At 38.4% G+C, this 18,377-nt stretch overlaps 1 protein-coding gene across 5 annotated transcripts in view; it reads right to left on the bottom strand.

Moving 5' to 3' along the window:
• Positions 1-18,377, bottom strand: part of LOC124794789 (serine/threonine-protein kinase N) — a 317,306-nt gene that overhangs the window by 42,884 nt on the left and 256,045 nt on the right. For 4 of the 5 annotated variants that reach the window (XM_047258435.1, XM_047258436.1, XM_047258434.1 and 1 more), the window contains 3 exons: positions 14,092-14,287; positions 13,399-13,670; positions 5,352-5,471 (listed from right to left, as the gene is read on the bottom strand). In XM_047258435.1, coding sequence (XP_047114391.1) covers positions 5,352-5,471; positions 13,399-13,670; positions 14,092-14,287 — 588 coding nt within the window. The remainder of the gene's footprint in view (positions 1-5,351; positions 5,472-13,398; positions 13,671-14,091; positions 14,288-18,377) is intronic. The other variant, XM_047258437.1, reaches the window with a different exon arrangement.

Below are 18,377 nucleotides of genomic sequence, written 5' to 3'. Positions count from 1 at the left end.
GTCCATTCATGCGAATGGACAGTTTGTTGCTGGTCATTCCCACATAGAATGCGTCACAGTGTAGGCAGGTCAGTTGGCCACCAACAAGCAACAGTACCTCCATTACGACAGCTGCCACCCATTCCACATCAAACGGTCCCTTCCCTACAGCCTAGGTCTTCGTGGCAAACGAATCTGCTCCAGTCCGGAATCCCTGAACCATTACACCAACAACCTGACAACAGCTTTCGGATCCCGCAACTACCCTCCCGACCTCGTACAGAAGCAAATAACCAGAGCCACTTCCTCATACTCTCAAACCCAGAACCTCCCACAGAAGAACCACAAAAGTGCCCCACTTGTGACAGGATACTTTCCGGGACTGGATCAGATTCTGAATGTGGCTCTCCAGCAGGGATATGACTTCCTCAAATCCTGCCCTGAAATGAGATCCATCCTTCATGAAATCCTCCCCATTCCACCAAGAGTGTCTTTCCGCCGTCCACCTAACCTTCGTAACCTCTTAGGTCATCCCTATGAAATCCCCAAACCACCTTCCCTACCCTCTGGCTCCTACCCTTGTAACCACCCCCGGTGTAAAACCTGTCCCATGCACCCTCCCACCACCACCTACTCCAGTCCTGTAACCCGGAAGGTGTACACGATCAAAGGCAGAGCCACGTGTGAAAGTACCCACGTGATATACCAACTGACCTGCCTACACTGTGACGCATTCTATGTGGGAATGACCAGCAACAAACTGTCCATTCGCACGAATGGACACAGGCAGACAGTGTTTGTTGGTAATGAGGATCACCCTGTGGCTAAACATGCCTTGGTGCACGGCCAGCACATCTTGGCACAGTGTTACACCGTCCGGGTTATCTGGATACTTCCCACTAACACCAACCTATCCAAACTCCGGAGATGGGAACTTGCTCTTCAATATATCCTCTCTTCCTGTTATCCACCAGGCCTCAATCTCCGCTAATTTCAAGTTGCCGCCACTCATACCTCATCTGTCATTCAACAACACCTTTGCCTCTGCACTTCTGCGTCGACTGACATCTCTGCCCAAACTCTTTGTCCTTAAGTATGTCTGCTTGTGTCTGTATATGTGTGGATGGATATGTGTGTGTGTGTGTGTGTGCGCGAGTGTATACCCGTCCTTTTTTTCCCCCTAAGGTAAGTCTTTCCGCTCCCGGGATTGGAATGACTCCTTACCCTCTCCCTTAAAACCCACATCCTTTCGTCTTTCCCTCTCCTTCCCTCTTTCCTGATGAGGCAACAGTTTGTTGCGAAAGCTTGAATTTTGTGTGTATGTTTCTGGTTGTTTATGTGTCTGTCGACCTGCCAGCACTTTCATTTGGTAAGTCACATCATCTTTGTTCTTAGATATATATTTCCTATGTGGAATGTTTCCCTCTATTATAATCAAAACTATGAACTTTTATTGACATAAAGTATCTGCCTGAAAAGTTAACATTACACTTGTTTTAAACTTATGCCATTTATTCACCGTCTACATTTTGATAATATAAGGAGAAGGAAAATAAACAAAAAGCATTGTTTACATTAATTTTTATCTTCACTGCCTTTTTTTTATTCAGCCCATCGTCTGAAGTATCACTATTTTTAATCTTCATCATCATCCAATCAGGACAGCTGTGAATATTATATCTTTGGTTTCATAAATATTTATCTATTTATTCTGAATATATTTCGATTTCTGATGTTGTGGTTACAAGGAGACCTGAAAATACAACTGTTTTCTTTCCTCAACACATAGAAAATGTCACTTCTATATTGACCTGATTATCTTACCAATGTCTCTTGCTTTCAAACTTCTGCCCGCTATCTCACTGGCTGTGTAGAACCAGCAGCTGACACACCCTATATTGTTCCCATCTTACCTCACAGTGATTGTCGACAACTTTGCTGCATGAAATATAGAAGTATGCCACTGGCCTCAAACTAGACTTCTAGCATCTCCTGCAGAAATGTATTCTATTGTTTAGTATTTGTCCAATTTTAACACCAGTTAGATTCCGAGTACGTATGGATTCTGGGAAACTCCAGTTTAAACATGGTAGAAGCCAAAGTATGCAGTATACATTCCCATGATTGGTAGCATGACAAAATTTGCTGCTTGTTCACCACTCCCCTCCCCACAATCATCAGAGATCTCAGCCAAGCTGAGCAAGAGGGAGGCACGAACAGTAATATCTTCTAGGTGCAGGTCACATGTAAAAACAGCAACTAAAATATAAATAAAAGATCGCAATCATGATTCAGTCCAATTCTTGAACTTTTGCTTGTCCCACGATCTAGTGACATCTGTTGGTGCTACCACCACAACAGGTCTTTCCACTGTAATTTATTCTTGCAATAACAATTGCAGAGTAATTTATTTTATTTTTTATACATTTAATTTTGGATTAATTTTGTTTCTCTTTTCATCTTAATTGTCACCACCTTGTTCTAAAAGCTGATGATGTTTCTCTGCAGTACTTTAATACCTGTGCTAATCTGCTGAACAGCAACCCAATTTTTCATTTGCAACCCACTTAGTAAATCATTACTGTTTCTCATAAACAAATAATATACTGAGTTGGGTTTGGAGTCAAGCCATGGTGTTTGAGGGGCAATATTTTCACCTTTGAATTTTACCTGTACTTAAAAAGCAGCATAAATGTATGTATATGGTATCCATAGATATAAGAGAACTTTTATTACAAATCTGTTCAAATACAACAAAAGTTTTTAAGTCAATGGAATTTAATGCTACAGTATTTCCTCTAATGGTTCACAAAATTGTCAATTTTTAACCAGAGCATTATACTGTCGTAGTGCCTAGTTCACAGTTTCTCGTGTATCCCTTGCACTAGCACCTCATGTCAAATATCACACAATTCAGTAAGGTCAATACCATATCGAGCGCTGCTACATATAGGGCAATCTCAAGCCTATTTAAATGAAAGCATTGTTTGCTCAATCCTACTCTTCCAAATTCTTCAAAATAAATTTATTCAAAACCTCAACAGCCCAAGTTACATCTCTAAATATAAGATGACCCCTACATTAATCCATTAAACAATGTAAAAACACTGACCTCGGCAGCAATCGTTTAATCTGCGAATATGATATGACCTAATAGTTTTCAAACGACTTATTTGGGAAAAAAGACCGTCTTATAATCAGGTACATACGGTAGGGCAGTGGCCACTTTTATTTGGGTCTATCAGCAGTACTATGTCTACATACAGGCCAGAAACTATATATCTTTTTCAAGATATTTAGTCTTCTTCTGATCATACTGCAGCTCACTATTACTGTGAAATAACTTATAAATGATACCTGTATAAAATACTTATAAATGATACCTGTATACAACATAAATTCTGTCCGTATTTCCCCCTTTCGAGCCCTTCTTAACGGTTCAAAAATTTCATTGTATGGTTTGCCTCCTTTGTTATTCTTTTCATCAGTATGTTAAAGCAATTAGTAGACCACTGAGCAATTTCTAGTTATTAAATATATAACAGTAGTATGGAACACAGAATCATTTTGATGTATGGAAGAGAGGAGAGGAGAGGAGAGGAGAGGAGAGGAGAGGAAAGAAATCCAACAATAAAATCTAAATCTTTACTCATTGTTTCATATTATTATTATAGATGTTTCTATAAAAACAACTATTTGTTTTTTTCTTTTCCATTATTACATTAATACTTCTATATCAATTGGAACAAAAAGAATGATGCATAGAGCAGCAACAAGTAAAATTTTTAAAGTGTACTTCTTTTAACAAAAACTAACTTTCTAAGTATACGAAATAATATGATACAGCTGGCATCTTGTCACAGTCATATACTAAAAATAATTATTTATTTTCTAGCCATTTTCACGGGCAACCTTTAAATATGCATGCTGTTTTAGTTACAGTTGTATACACTAAACACTAAAACAGATACAAAAAATCAAAACACATGTTAGTGGTTTATCACAATGCAGAGATTTTAGAAGGCAATCCAACAGAAGCACACTAGCTATAAAAATCTTTAACTGAAACTGACACTCAGCTGAATGTGCGTGAAGGTATTTATTGTCATGAATTATTCTATATAGTTGGGGCTATAGCATTCTTGAAAATAAGAAAATTTAATTATGGAGAATACATCCACTAGCTCAAATAGCAGGTTTTTTTGGTGTAGTAAATTGTTTTATGATAGAAAACAATTCGTTCACATTCATTACAAAACACAGCATTACTAAAACACACTTTGTTAATTCTGTGGAACAGGTAAAAAACAACAAAAATTGAAACCATAAAAACTGGAAAATAAGAATCATGAAAAAATACAACACTGATCAATATATAGGCCTAGTTGTGTGTTTGTGAATGCTGCTGTATTTGTTCTCATACACTTGGCAGCTTAGGCACATCAAAAAGCATGAAGTTTAATGTTTTCATTGGTGGGTATTTCTTACCACCACCATGAAAACAATTATGTTCTGATGTTATTATTGTTATATCCCCAACTGAAACTTGATGAAGACATAATGCATCAAAAATGTCACAGTGTTAAACTTTTTCTTTGTGCAGTGGTACATTTTCGTTCCCTTTATATAATCCAAGAATTCCAAGTTTACAGTAAACAGAATACCTGAACACAGGTAACTACTTTTGTCACTACATTTTGTTTTAGAAGATGTTCCCAGATATATTTAATAATATACTCAAAGTAATGATATATGTATATACATAGAGTATTAAGTTCATACCCGAAGTGTTTCTAATATAGGCACACTATATATTAACACTTTTTTCAAAATTTCAATGACAGCAGAATGTCAAAGCATTTCTAACCTCGGGTAACCTGAACAAATAAGCAAACACACACAGATACGTACATACACAGATATTACCATGCATACGGAGACAGTATGATAACAACATTAAATAGTTTAGCATTATATCAATAATTAAAAGGGACAAATCAATTAAAAATGGTTTTTTTTATGTGGTTACTTTTGTTAAGAAATGTGAAAGCCAGTAGCTGATATCTTACCTTTTTACAAAGAATAAATAGCACATTATAAAATTTTGTTAGGAACTGTTTAAAAATTACACACAAAGATTGGGTTATATTTACATGCACAAGCCAAAGCTGCCATGTTCTTAGCCAAAGAGGTTTTGTACAAATGTTATATCTGTAAATATTTACACACCAAATCACCTAGGTAGAACAGAAGAGCAATTGCTGCAGCTCTTGAATGAGCTACAGGTGACAGCCCCATGCAGGAATGACACATTTGTTAATAAGGGGAAAATAACATGAACCATCAATGAGGGAAGAGGTAGGACCGTGTACCTCATCGTCTGGAAACTGGATGACTGGTTGGGGCGAGGGAGAGCGCTGAGGCTCTGCCACACTTGCAGAGCTTAAGTCCCGTTCCTCCGCGTGCAGGAAGTCAAACTCTCGCAATGCACTCTGTAACATGATGGGGCTCTACTTTTGGGGTGCTAAGAGGTGCAAAAAATTTCCAAGGGATTTGTGCCGCAGTGCTTTAAATTCTGAAAGCTAAATTTTCAAGCGCTACATTAAGTGTGCTGAGTATTATTGGATTATCAGAACTTTTCATCTAGCATATATGTAGAAGCAATATAAAACTTGAGCAGCAGTATTATTAATTTCCTGCAGAACATTCAAAAACTTTATACAGAAATCAAAACTTAAAAGAGCGCACCCCAAAACAATGTGTTTAATTTAAGTAGCTTTATGACTACAATATGATTAAAACATACAACAATACTTCAAATATTTAACATTATGGAAGGTAAAGTAAGTAGGCATGCATGGAATAGACAAAACTTTAAGAAGTCACAAAGGAAGCTACTGTTTAACACACTATGAAAAATGAAGTGTTCAATGTAGTCTACATAAAAATATGTCAACAGTTTAATCCCATATCATCACTTCACAAAGTGACTAGAATGATTTCCATGAAAAACTGCTCAAAAGAAGTTTTTGCACCACACTGATGACTTACACAGTTTGTAATGCTCAATTCTCAATTACTTTGCTTCCTGTTCTCCACTTCCCATGATATGAACATTTATTTCCTCTTTAAGTAGCCAACTTTACCTTGGTCTGCCATTCATTGGAAGCATTTTTAAAATAATTTTCTGTAGGCATTCAACCCATCTCTTACAATATTCTTACCAGGTTACTGCACAGAGTTCTGTCTAATCTAAACAAGTATGATTCAGTCTTTCTTACTCCATACTTTTAACATCTCTACACTTCCTGTTTAAAACCTAAGAGTTACTTTGATTCAGCAATGTAGCAATAGGAATCATTTTACTAACATTTAATATATATTTTCAGGTTTCTTTTATTCTGATTTACTCATTCTTGTCTTTAAGTACTAACTTGAGTTTTATTCCATTACATCTTACAGTCATCGAGCGAAACTACTGGCACTTTGTAAATACATTGTAGCTGTCGATCGGGCACACAGTTTTAATCTGCCAGGAAGTTTCAAATCAGCGCACACTACACTGCGGAGTGAAAATCTCATTCTGGAAACATCCCCCAGGCTGTGGCTAAGCCATGTCTCCGCAGGATCCTTTCTTTCAGGAGTGCTAGTTCTGCAAGGTTCGCAGGAGAGCTTCTGTAAAGTTTGGAAGGTAGGAGACAAGGTACTGGCAGAAGTAAAGCTGTGAGGACTGGGCGTGAGTTGTGCTTCGGTAGCTTAGACGGTAGAGCACTTGCCCGCGAAAGGCAAAGGTCCCGAGTTCGAGTCTCGGTCGGGCACACAGTTTTAATCTGCCAGGAAGTTTCATATCAGCGCACACTCCGCTGCAGAGTGAAAATCTCATTCTATATGAAATTATTTATTTTCTTTTGTTTGCTTTTCTTTTATCCCCCCAAAATCAATTAAGAGTGATAATCACAAACAAATAACTTCACCAACAGAAAATCAATCATTTCTTACGTTACTTATATGGTATAATTTACGCAGTCTCATCAATGTATAAATTAAGTCGGGCTGGTCCAACACTGACACATTGGGCAAGGGTGTTCCTCCCCACATCTTATCACAGTCACAGGTACGCACAGGTAGTGCAGCCTACCCATCAGAAAGCCCTCTAACACACATTCTGCACATGTGCAAGTTGCTTGGCCACACCTGCTCCCATATGATCATCCAGTGGAGTACAGTCATGTACACTACAGCCTGGCAGCTAGACAACCCACGAGTCAGCTGTCACCTACTACTGTTGACCTGTGCCTGTACCTGCCCAGCTGCCCCTCTGCAGGCACACAAGCTGGAACAGCCTGTATTAAGTAATGGGTTCTATCTCTTAACATATATCAAGTCCATTAGTTTCACCATCAACATTAATCACAAACATACTATTTTCATAAAAACTTTTCAATGATAAAATGAGATGAAGTGAGTATCCTCTATGTTTCATTAGATTCCATAGTTTTTTTTTTCTTTAAGCACTTGAAAATCATCCTCGAAATCAATAATAGCTAAATGTGTTTCTTGATCAAATCCACTTTGGTTTCTACAATTTGCAAAAGCCACTTTATAGTCAGCGCCAACTTGTGTCTTATATCTTATACACTAAGGTGACAAAAAGTCATGGGACAGTGAAATGCACATATACAAATGGCGGTAATATTGTGTACACACTTTATACAATGGTGGTAAATTGGCGGAGCTGTCATTCGTACTCAAGTGATTCATGTGAAAAAGTTCCCGATGTGATTATGGCTGCACAACAGGAATTAACAGACTTTGAATGTAGAATGGTGGTTGGAGCTAGACACATGGGGCATTTCATTTTGGAAATTGTTACGTAATTCAGTATTCCAAGATACACAATGTCAAGAATTTGCCGAGAATACGAAGTTTCAGGCATTGCCTGTCACCACAGACAATAGCCTACATTTAACAACCGAGAGCAGTGGTGTATGCATAGAGCAGTCAATACTATCAGAAAAGCAACAATGCTTGAAATAACCGTAGAACTAAATGTAAGATGTACGACGAACACACCGTTATCAAAGTGTGGCGAAATTTGGCGTTAATGGGCTAATCGGTTGGCATGAATCCATGGACCAGTCATCAACAATGCACTATGCAAGCTGGTGGTGGCCCCATAATGCTGTGGGCTGTGTTTACATGGGGTGGAGTAGGTCCTCTGGTCCAATTGAACCAATCATTGCCTGAAAATTGTTATGTTAGGCTACTTGGAGACCATTTGCAGCCATTGATGGACTTCACGTTCCCAAACAATGATGGAATTATTTTGGATGACAATGTGCTATGTCACTGGGCCACAATTGTTTGTAACTGGTTTAAAGAACATTCTGGACAATTCGAGTGAATGATATGACCACCAGACCACCTGACATGAATCTCACTGAACATTTATGGGACATAATCAATAGGTCAGTTCATGCACAAAATCCGGCACTGGTAACACTTTTGAAATTGTGGCGGCTACAGAGGCAGCATGGCTCAATATTTCTGTAGGGGACTTCCAATGACTTGTTGAGTCCATGCCATATCGAGTTGCTGCACTATGCACTACACTGGGCAAAAGGAGTATCCAATGGCCTTTGTCACCTTAGCGTATGTATTAAGTTGGTGCACAAGTTTTTAGCCTTTTTGTTTTGCACGTTGGTATTTCAGATGTTATGGGTTTACTTACCAACTGTCATTTTCATTTGTATTTCACTGTTGCTATTTGAGTGTCATGTGATCAAGTGAGTGGAGTTGTGGATGCTAGAAAATGGAGCAGCAAGTGAACATATTCTTCTGCCTGAGTGACACATAGTAGGTAGACAGAAACACTTGCGCCGTGTATGGGGACCATGGCATTGGACAGAGCATGAGAAGAAAACAGTTTTCTCATTTTAAGGAGACTCATTTTGACATTAGTGACTCTTCTTATTCATGATCCACACCAGTGTACTCAAGAACTGTGATAATTCCACAATCACACTTCATTTGCATGCAATCGGGAAGATTCAAAAATCAAGTGTATGGGTATCGCATGCTCTAGGCCCAAACCAAAAAAATCAGGGGGTGGCCATATGTCCCATCCTGTATCATTACTGGTAACAAGAAAAAGTGTCTTTATGCTAACATAAGAAAAAGAAATGAATGGTGGAGCGCAAAAAAAGCAGCAACTCCTCACACAAAAACCTGCATGCATCCACAAAAGATAATGTTATGCATCTGGTGGAACAGCGATGGTGGTGTGTACTATAAATTGCTTCCCAAAGGTAAAATCATCATTGCAGACATTTATAGTCAGCAACGGAGATATCTTGCAGACACAATCCAGGAACAAAGACCAGGAAGACTGCATGAAGTGACGCTGCTCCATGAAAACGACTGCCTGCATCCTGCCTACACTGACAAAAAACTCTACAGGAGTTGGGTTGGAAAATCATTCCATACCCACCTTATTCATCCTATCTTGAGCCCTCAGATTATCATCTTTTCTGCTCCTGTACTGAACAACTTTCGAGAATCTTACTTTTCAGATGAAAAAGCACTCCAAACAAGGCTCGAGTTCTTTACGCTAAAACCACGCGATTCCCATACACGTGGAACCGAAAAGTTACCCCAGCTCTGGTAGACTGTTGTAAATAGTGAAGGAGAATACATTATTGATGACTAAAGTCTCTGTTATGTGAATCTGTTGTGTTTATGGAAAAACACTACGAATTTCTGCACCAACCCAATAGAAATGTCTAGCTGTTCTACAATTGCTGGTGATTGTTTCAAACAGTAAAGCAGTAGCAGCTTAGAAAAAATAAATGTACCTCAGTATTCAAGTAATCTCTCGTAAAAACTCTGTAAGTTTGTTGCTTTACCATTTTTAAGTGGTTTCCAGCATTTTTGTAAGATCTTTAATAGGAATATCACTCAAACTATTTACAAGGTGTTTCGACAAGTAAATAAAAACCACACACACACAAACACACACACACACACACACACACACACACACACACACACACACACACACACAGAGAGAGAGAGAGGGAGGGGGAGAGAGAGAGAGAGAGAGAGAGAGAGAGAGAGAGAGAGAGAGAGAGAATTCTGTACGACAATCAGTAAAAATGGAAGTTTGACCCAAATCAAAAAATACAAAACAACATTACAAAAGGCTACACCATCAACATCAAGTTACAAAACAGAGTGATCACAGCAACTGGCAAACTTACAAACTACAAAGTTGCATGACAGAATCAACTGAAGCATACCAATGATCAAACATTTCAAAAATATAACTGACCTGAGATACTGACAAAAATATATAAAGGGAATAGAACACAGTGATCATCCATTGCATGAAGAAGGTGATACATAGTAAAATTATGCACCTAAGGATTCGGGAACTTGACAAAGTCCTTATAGATTACTAAAAAGGACTTCAGGCAAGCAAAAGTTGTCTTGGGGAATTGGAGAGAGGGGCACTCTTGATTGCAGAAATTCAGGCATAAATGGAAAATGAAATGAAAACCAAACATCAACACTGATAAGGAAAGCCCAGTGTGGAATGTACATAATGGAGACAGTACAAATAATAATTCACTGTATCGCTGAGACACTGAGTAGCTGATAAACACATAATCCGGACTGAAAACATAGAGCTAAGATTTCAGGAAACAAGACTTTGACTAAACAATAAACAAATTAAGGTTGTAAATACAAGGGGTAGTCAAACTTTTCATTATCATCTTGAAAAAACAAAAATCTGTTAGTTTGTTTACTTGCAGACACATGTCTGCAGCCATGGCACACACTGATATTGCAGTGCTACAGTATGCTACTAGAGCTATTAGAGAAGCCAAAAACCAAAGTGGCACAGTCCCATGATGAAGAGGAGTATTGTGCAGTAATTTGCTTTCAGAAGCAGCAGAATTATTGCAGCTGTGTCAGACCAACCCAGATGGCTACCAGGATTGTCCTGACATAGTTGCAACACTTCTGCTGTTGCCACAAGTGAATTATCATAGGAAACTTCACTTTACAATAGTCTATGCCAGTTGTTTGGCTCCTCTACTGGAGTGCTATAATACTATGGTGCAGGGATTTCAATGTGTGGTGGGAGGCATGCACCTGCAAACATACAATTGATTAATTATGTAACTTCATTATTTCAAGGTAATAGTTAAAACTTTATGAATACCTGTTCTAGATTAAAACATCCTGAAAAAATAATAATTTGGAACTTAAAAAAAAAGAGGAGGAAGATCAATTGGATACAGGATAACAAAACAAGAAAGCATAACAAATCACTTGGCCAATATATAAGAATAAATCTCTCTAGATGAACACCAACAGCACAACCTCCTTAATTAAACATGAAGCAACTTATGGTAGCTACATACTATTTAACAATGAAAACAAACAATAATACACAAAATTATTTTATTGGATGGATGAAAAATCTATTCACCAAGCAGCAGCAGAACACACATGAAAGATGGTGGTTGTAATTGGCAAGCTAGTGGCTCCTTCATCAGGCAGAAGGGTTGAAGGGGAAGGAAGAGGGGTGAAGGAAAAGGACTAGATATCTAGGAGAAGGGTAGATTTTGGGAAAGTCACCCAGAACCACGGGTCAGGGGAGACTTACCGTGCAGGATGAGAAGGAAAGACTGATTATTGGGGACTGCATCGGACGAGATTTGAAAACCTGAAAGCTTAAAGGTTGAAGTCAGGGTAATATGCCTACAGAGATTACTGCTTAAAGATCATGCATGAGTTAATAAAAGTGGAACTCTTATTAACTTCAATCTTGTTAACTCATGCATGACCTTTAAGCAGTAATCTATGTCTGCATATTACCCTGTCTTCAACCTTTAAGCTCTCAGAGTCTTTCCTTTTCACCTTGTATACTAAGTCTTCCCTGACCCATAGTTCTGGGCGACTTTCCCAAAATCTATCCCTTTTCTTAGACCTCTCTAGTCCTTTTGCTTCACCCATCTTTCTTCCCCTTCAACTCTTCTGACTGAAGAAGGAGCCACTGGCTCCGAGAGTTGGCCAATTACAACTGTCTTTTATGTGTTCTGCTGCCACTTGGGGAGTAGATTTTTTATCTATCCAATTAAATAATTTCTACATACTATTTAGATTGAAAAGCAGGGTATCAACAGATAAATTACAAAGATGGATAGAAGCATCCTCACAGCTATTATCAAAGAGAAGGACAATATTGTGGTCTAATAAAGTGACACATTTGGGGGGAGGGGGATGAGACAATATTAGATACAATAAGAAAGAGGGGATTTTTTTTCCTGTCACTTATAAAAAGGCAGGCTAGTCAACACTTTTGAAAAAATAAAATGAAGAATAATTGGTTCGAAGAAGGGCAGAATGGTTTCAGAGTTAAATATGACAATGCAATAAAACAAAGACAGAGAACAAAACAGGAGTCTCAGGAGCAGTGATACACGACTTAAAACTAAAAATTTTTGAAAGAAAACAATACTCCATACTGAAGAAGAAAGTGCAGCCAGGTCAGAAAGAAAGCGAAACTTTTGTGAACGGAAGACTGCAGTTATATGGATTAATTCAAATGCTCCAATGTGGACTTAAACTATATACAAACAATAATTATGCATTACTCACAACTACTTCCTTCCAGTCATAAGAAAAAATATCTGACACGCAGGCACGTGCCCCCCCCCCCCCCCCCCCCCCCTGCGTGCGTGCGCACGCGCACACACGCGCACACACACACACACACACACACACACACACACACACACACACACACACAGTATATATATAAAGCACAAATAAGTAATTACGTAGTATTAACTGTACTCTTTAGTCTATAACTACAATGTATTACAAATGCATAACACTGGTGAAGGGCATATAAAACTTCAGAAAATTAAATCATACAACAGATTAAAAGAAACTGTTTCCTCTGTTGGAACAGTGTATCTATACACAGCATTTTTAGTATTCCACCTTCAACCAACCTACTTTTACGTAATTATTATACTCCTTTTCAAAACATTTCTGCTTTCATCCAATTTTCTCTGTTTGTCTTTATCCAATGCAACCTTCATTTCATGCTAAGCATCAGGCAAAATCTCATTGTCAAAGTTGCATGGTATTAGTAAAAAAAAATATGTACACAACAACAGGCTTAACCATAAGTCCAGTAATGGTTAAACAGTGTTAACACAGTAAAGCCAACTCTATGTACATAGTGAGATCTTTGAACCCGCCAGAGGTTTTTTCTTCCTTTTTCTTTTTCAAAAATAAAAAAGATAAATTATTTCAAACAGTGCATGAAAAACAAATGATGCCAAATAAACAGTTAAGCAAAATGAAGCTATTCAAAGTATTTGAACAATGAATTATTACCTCAACATCAAGTCGAGGCGGTGGCTGTGGAGTTTGTGGTGTTTGTGGAGCTGAAGGCAGTGAAGATTTCCTCTTTCCGGCAACTGTTGATGGCAATATTGGACTAGGAGTAGCATCAGGAGGTAGAGGAGGAAGAGGAGGTAAAACTGCAACCCCGAGTCCCAATGGCCGAGTGCCAGAAAGTCCAGCAGTCTGTACATCTGGACTCTCACCAGGAGCTTGAGGTTTATCTTCAGGAAAATCAAATGATAGTTGAAGAGGTTGTACGCCACCTACAAGAAAATACAAGGGTCATTTAGAATTACTAATAAAATGCAAAGAGTAATTCTGAAAATTACATTTTGTGGCTTTAAGTAACTATAAAAAATAAATTTTATAGTGGAAAAGAAAAATGTTATCTAAAAAAATACTGTAGTTTGCTGCATTTGACTTCCTAATGAACATTTTGTAGAACTCCAGTCTAATATAACTGTTTGTATGTCAAGGAATTTCAATGAACTTCATCTGATTGAGTCAAGTATGAAAATGTGTGGATTGTCACAGCAAGTATTTTGTTACTCTTCCTGTGTTGCCTTTAGTCTGATTCAAATGCTCAGTTTGTTTCACTAAAAGACACACATCAAATTAAAGGAACATTTCTGATCCACAAAACAGATGGAATGATGTAACTTATTTTTACTATCCACCTCTTACCTGAAGACTGGTTTTCTGTAGAACGGATGTGATTGTTCTGTATAGAAGGTGCTGATCGCTTTAGAAAACGAGCCCATGTTGCTACATTGATATTCATCTGATTTGCACGTGGGAAATTCTTAGCTTGTTGCTTGAAAATCTTACGCTGACGCTGAAGCTTTGGTTTCCTCGTTATCATTGGATTCAAAAATTTAATCTGTAAAAACAAACAATGCAGATTTTGGAAAATAAATCACATTCTGTTTAAGGAGATTAGTGATTGATTTATTATAAAGTTTTCTTCACTTTTGACACACTTTTTATGGCACAATCCTTGGGGGTTTTGCCCAATAATGACCATCTTCAGATGCTATGGCTGGATAACGAAAGTTTGCCAGTACCATTTGCTTTTCGTAATATCTGAAGGTGTCTACTGTGGGGCCAAAACTAGTTATGATTGTGTCACAAAGAGTAATTGTGTCAAAAATAAACAAAACTTTATGATTCATATTAAAGCTGTAGTATAAGAGATGTTGGGTAAAATCAAAATATTTATACATAACAAAAGAATAAAGGGTAAGAATCTCATCATTTTTCACTATACAGGGTGATTCGTATTATTGTTATAGAAACCCCAAAGCGACATACATAACACTAAGCAAGTATAAGACACATGTGACCACAAACGTCGAGAAATACCCAAAAAGTGGATGATGAACATTGAACATGTGACATCTTCAGATGACGAACCTGGCGCTCAGACAGACAGACATTCAGATATCAATACCAGTACCACACGTGAGGAGGTATTGAATAAAATTGGGGAGAAGAGGAGTTTGCGGCATAACTTCACAAGAAGAAGGGACCGGTTGGTAGAACATGTTCTGAGGCATCAAGGGATCACCAGTTTAGCATTGGAGGGCAGCGTGGAGGGTAAAAATCGTAGAGGGAGACCAAGAGATGAATACACTAAGCAGATTCAGAAGGATGTAGGCTGCAGTAAGTACTGGGAGATGAAGAAGCTTGCACAGGATAGAGTAGCATGGAGAGCTGCATCAAACCAGTCTCAGGACTGAAGACCACAACAACAACAACAACAACCACACATTTGGCCATGCAGCGGTTGGGCTTGTTGATCCTACCCTCGTCAATAGGTGTCAGTGTTGCATATCTCTCCATTAGGCTACTCTTTTTTCAAACACATTATGTAAATATGATGTGTTGTAAACATAGAAGTTATGAAGTTATTTTCCTCTCTGTAACCAAGCATAAGCTACTCTTATTTTGTGTCCCTTTCTTTTTGTTCTTTCTTTCTTTTGTGGACCTTATTCGGTGCAGAAAACTTATTTCATTGACTAGTAGTGACACAGTTCATAAGCTTATACTCATTTCCCTGTGATGCAATATGCTAGTTTATTGTTGTACTGTACTTTGTGATAAACCAACAGGGATCAAGAGACTGGTAAATGAAATAATAAACATTACTTCAATGTAAACACATAAAAGTGTAACCCAATGGGGAAAAAAAATACTTGCTGCCGCATGCAAGATTTGAAACCCGAGCATCAAGCATTGTAGTCGGGCACATAGGTCTACAGCCGCATGTGAATATTTAACTTGGGTTAGGATGATCAGATGTGACACACCAATAAGCTCAACTATTTCAGGTGCAGCGAGGGTCATCATCTGGTGCTGTCACATGTTCAAGATCTGTCATCCACTTTTGGGATGTTTCCCAACATTTGTGGTCCCATGTATCTTAAAATAAATTACTTATCCTGGTGTTTTTAAATGTTAATAAGAATCTGAGAGGCAACTAAGTTACAGCAATTTCCCCGAAAATGTCTACCTCTAACTACCAGAAACATTCATAAAATAAACATAACTATTCACTATACAGTTGAGTCATGAAGAGATCAATAGGCACATAAACAAGTCCTGCAAATGACGCTCTTCCGAGCCATTTAAAACAACCACTACCCCCACATACCCAAGTTCAGCTACATTCTCTGGTGTTGCAGCCTCAATCGGGTGATAGGTTGTGGCAGTTGGAATATGTGTGTGGAAAATGCGAGCAAGGGAGAGGTGGAGGGAAGTGTGGTTGATGGCTGGGAGGGAGGGATCGAAAGGAAGCGAGATGGGAATGTAGCTCACCCTGGAGGAGGCAGGTTAAGTTGTGTATACACAAAGTGGAGGAAGAAGAAGAAGAAGAAGAAGAAGAAGAAGAAGAAGACCATGGAGAGAACAGTAAGTGGAAGGTGTGAAGAGAGGAATGGAGGTAGGTGTCAGACAGTTGCAGCACAGATTAATGCACAATTTGTATAATTCAAACAAGCTGGTAATGACCACATGGTAAACAACATTTGCACAGCTTTAATTACTTCTTGACAGCATCCACACAAAGATGAGATTTAATTTGAAGAGCCAAGGCGATGATTTCCTTTTCTTCTTCAGGGCTTCAGAGGCCACATGCTCCATGAGCAGGAAGTGAATATTGGCCTGCAAACTGCAAGTACTGTACCCTTCCACCATCATAGAGAACAGGGTGAGGAACCATGAGAGAAATGATTGGATAAATCTGGGCTGTTCATATATTCTCTGTCACACTGCAGATCAGTTATTTCAAGCTGTAGATCAGTGCAAATTGGATAATGAAAGCTTTTCATTTTCCTATTCACTTAAGCTACAACTCCTGATGTATCTGTGAACATGACAGGCGCTCTGCCTGTAGGTATATAAACCAATAAATTCCAAGACAAACCTATTCTTTCTACAATTTCTTCAATGCTGCTAAGAATGTCACATCCAGCTGTATGCTTGTGATATATACACTTTCATGGAGGGCCAAAGAACATGAAACAAACACTTTATACATATTTTGAAAGCTGACTTTGAATGTTGTCTGATATAACCTACATGGAACGGAGGATTGTCCTATTTGGTAATGCCACTATGTGTAACTGAAGTGAACATAGATGTTCAGCTGCAATTACTAAGTTTCTTTTATTAAATCGCCATCTGTGAAAGGGTGCTGGGACTTTGTCAAAACTAGTCCAATTTTGCAGGCTCATCCACATGACCCACACTTTTTATTTTTCCTCCTCTTCAACAGAGAGTCTCCTTTTAAGTTTTTAAAATCTCTTGTTCTGCTCAGGTCCTTCATATTTTCTGTTTCTGTAATCTTTGACATGATAAGGCGTGTAGTGTCTTCGAAAAATTGAACTTCCTGAAAGTAATCAGTGTCTAATGGTACAGTAAATATTTTGTGAACTCATTTTTTCCTGTAAAAATGTACAAATGTTCACAATGTGAACTGAAATACCAAGACACTGTGGGTATTACAATATGTTGACTTTCCACTGCTGTTGTTAGATGGCACCACTGTCACACCTGGCGCTGACTTATTTCACAGTTGGCACTCCTCATGACATTGCAATCACATGGTCCATGCACATTTTCCTCACTCCACACCACCTCGCAACTGCTCTGCTGACGAGCAAGAATGCAAGCAGACGCAAGTGTTCACGCTCAAAATCAGCAACTCATTAAGCCTTGTTCTAGAGCATATGAAATAACTGATAACAGCAGCCCAAAAATGAAGCCAAAATAATAAAAATTGTAATGGAAGGGAAAGGAAAAATGTTTTGCAGAAACAAAATTAAATACGTCTATAGATGGGATAAACAATGCAATGAATTCACTTGAGCCCATTCCAAATCAATATGTTTATCTGTAAAAATTTTGATATGATTTGCTTGTGTGAAAAAGTCAGCACACACAAGCATGCACATGGAGGGGGGGGGGGGGTTGGACCAGCCACAGCAAAGAACCACAATAATCATGCTACAGGTGCTGGATGAAGATATCGTCATTTATAGGAGGCACCAGTGTTAGGGGCCATACAAATCTCAACAAGTAATCTCCATTTCAACAAGGATGTTTTTGTGGCTTCCCCCCCCCCCCCCCTCCCACATCCCCACCCACCCACCACTGACGACATTGCTATCCTGGAGAGTCACATGGCAAATATAAATAACTCTCTAAGAACCACCTTGGTGGAATATTAAACAAAAATATTTTGATATACAATTGTTTAAATCATTCCTTTGCTGTGCCGTGTCAGCTTACTATTAAGGGGCATGACATATACTATATACTAATTTAGTGTTGGTGATGATCTTTTCATGCAGGAACACAACAATATCGTTTTTGAACTAAACAAGTTTACTGTTAACCGGTCACTGTTTAATTTATTTACACAACACACTGCAAAGGTTTAAACCTTCCATCATCAGGTAGATTTATTT

Source organism: Schistocerca piceifrons, chromosome 4, assembly GCF_021461385.2.
Source record: "Schistocerca piceifrons isolate TAMUIC-IGC-003096 chromosome 4, iqSchPice1.1, whole genome shotgun sequence".
In the NCBI taxonomy this organism is placed as follows: Eukaryota; Metazoa; Arthropoda; class Insecta; order Orthoptera; family Acrididae; genus Schistocerca; species Schistocerca piceifrons.
This window is presented reverse-complemented; position numbering and strand designations above follow the sequence as displayed.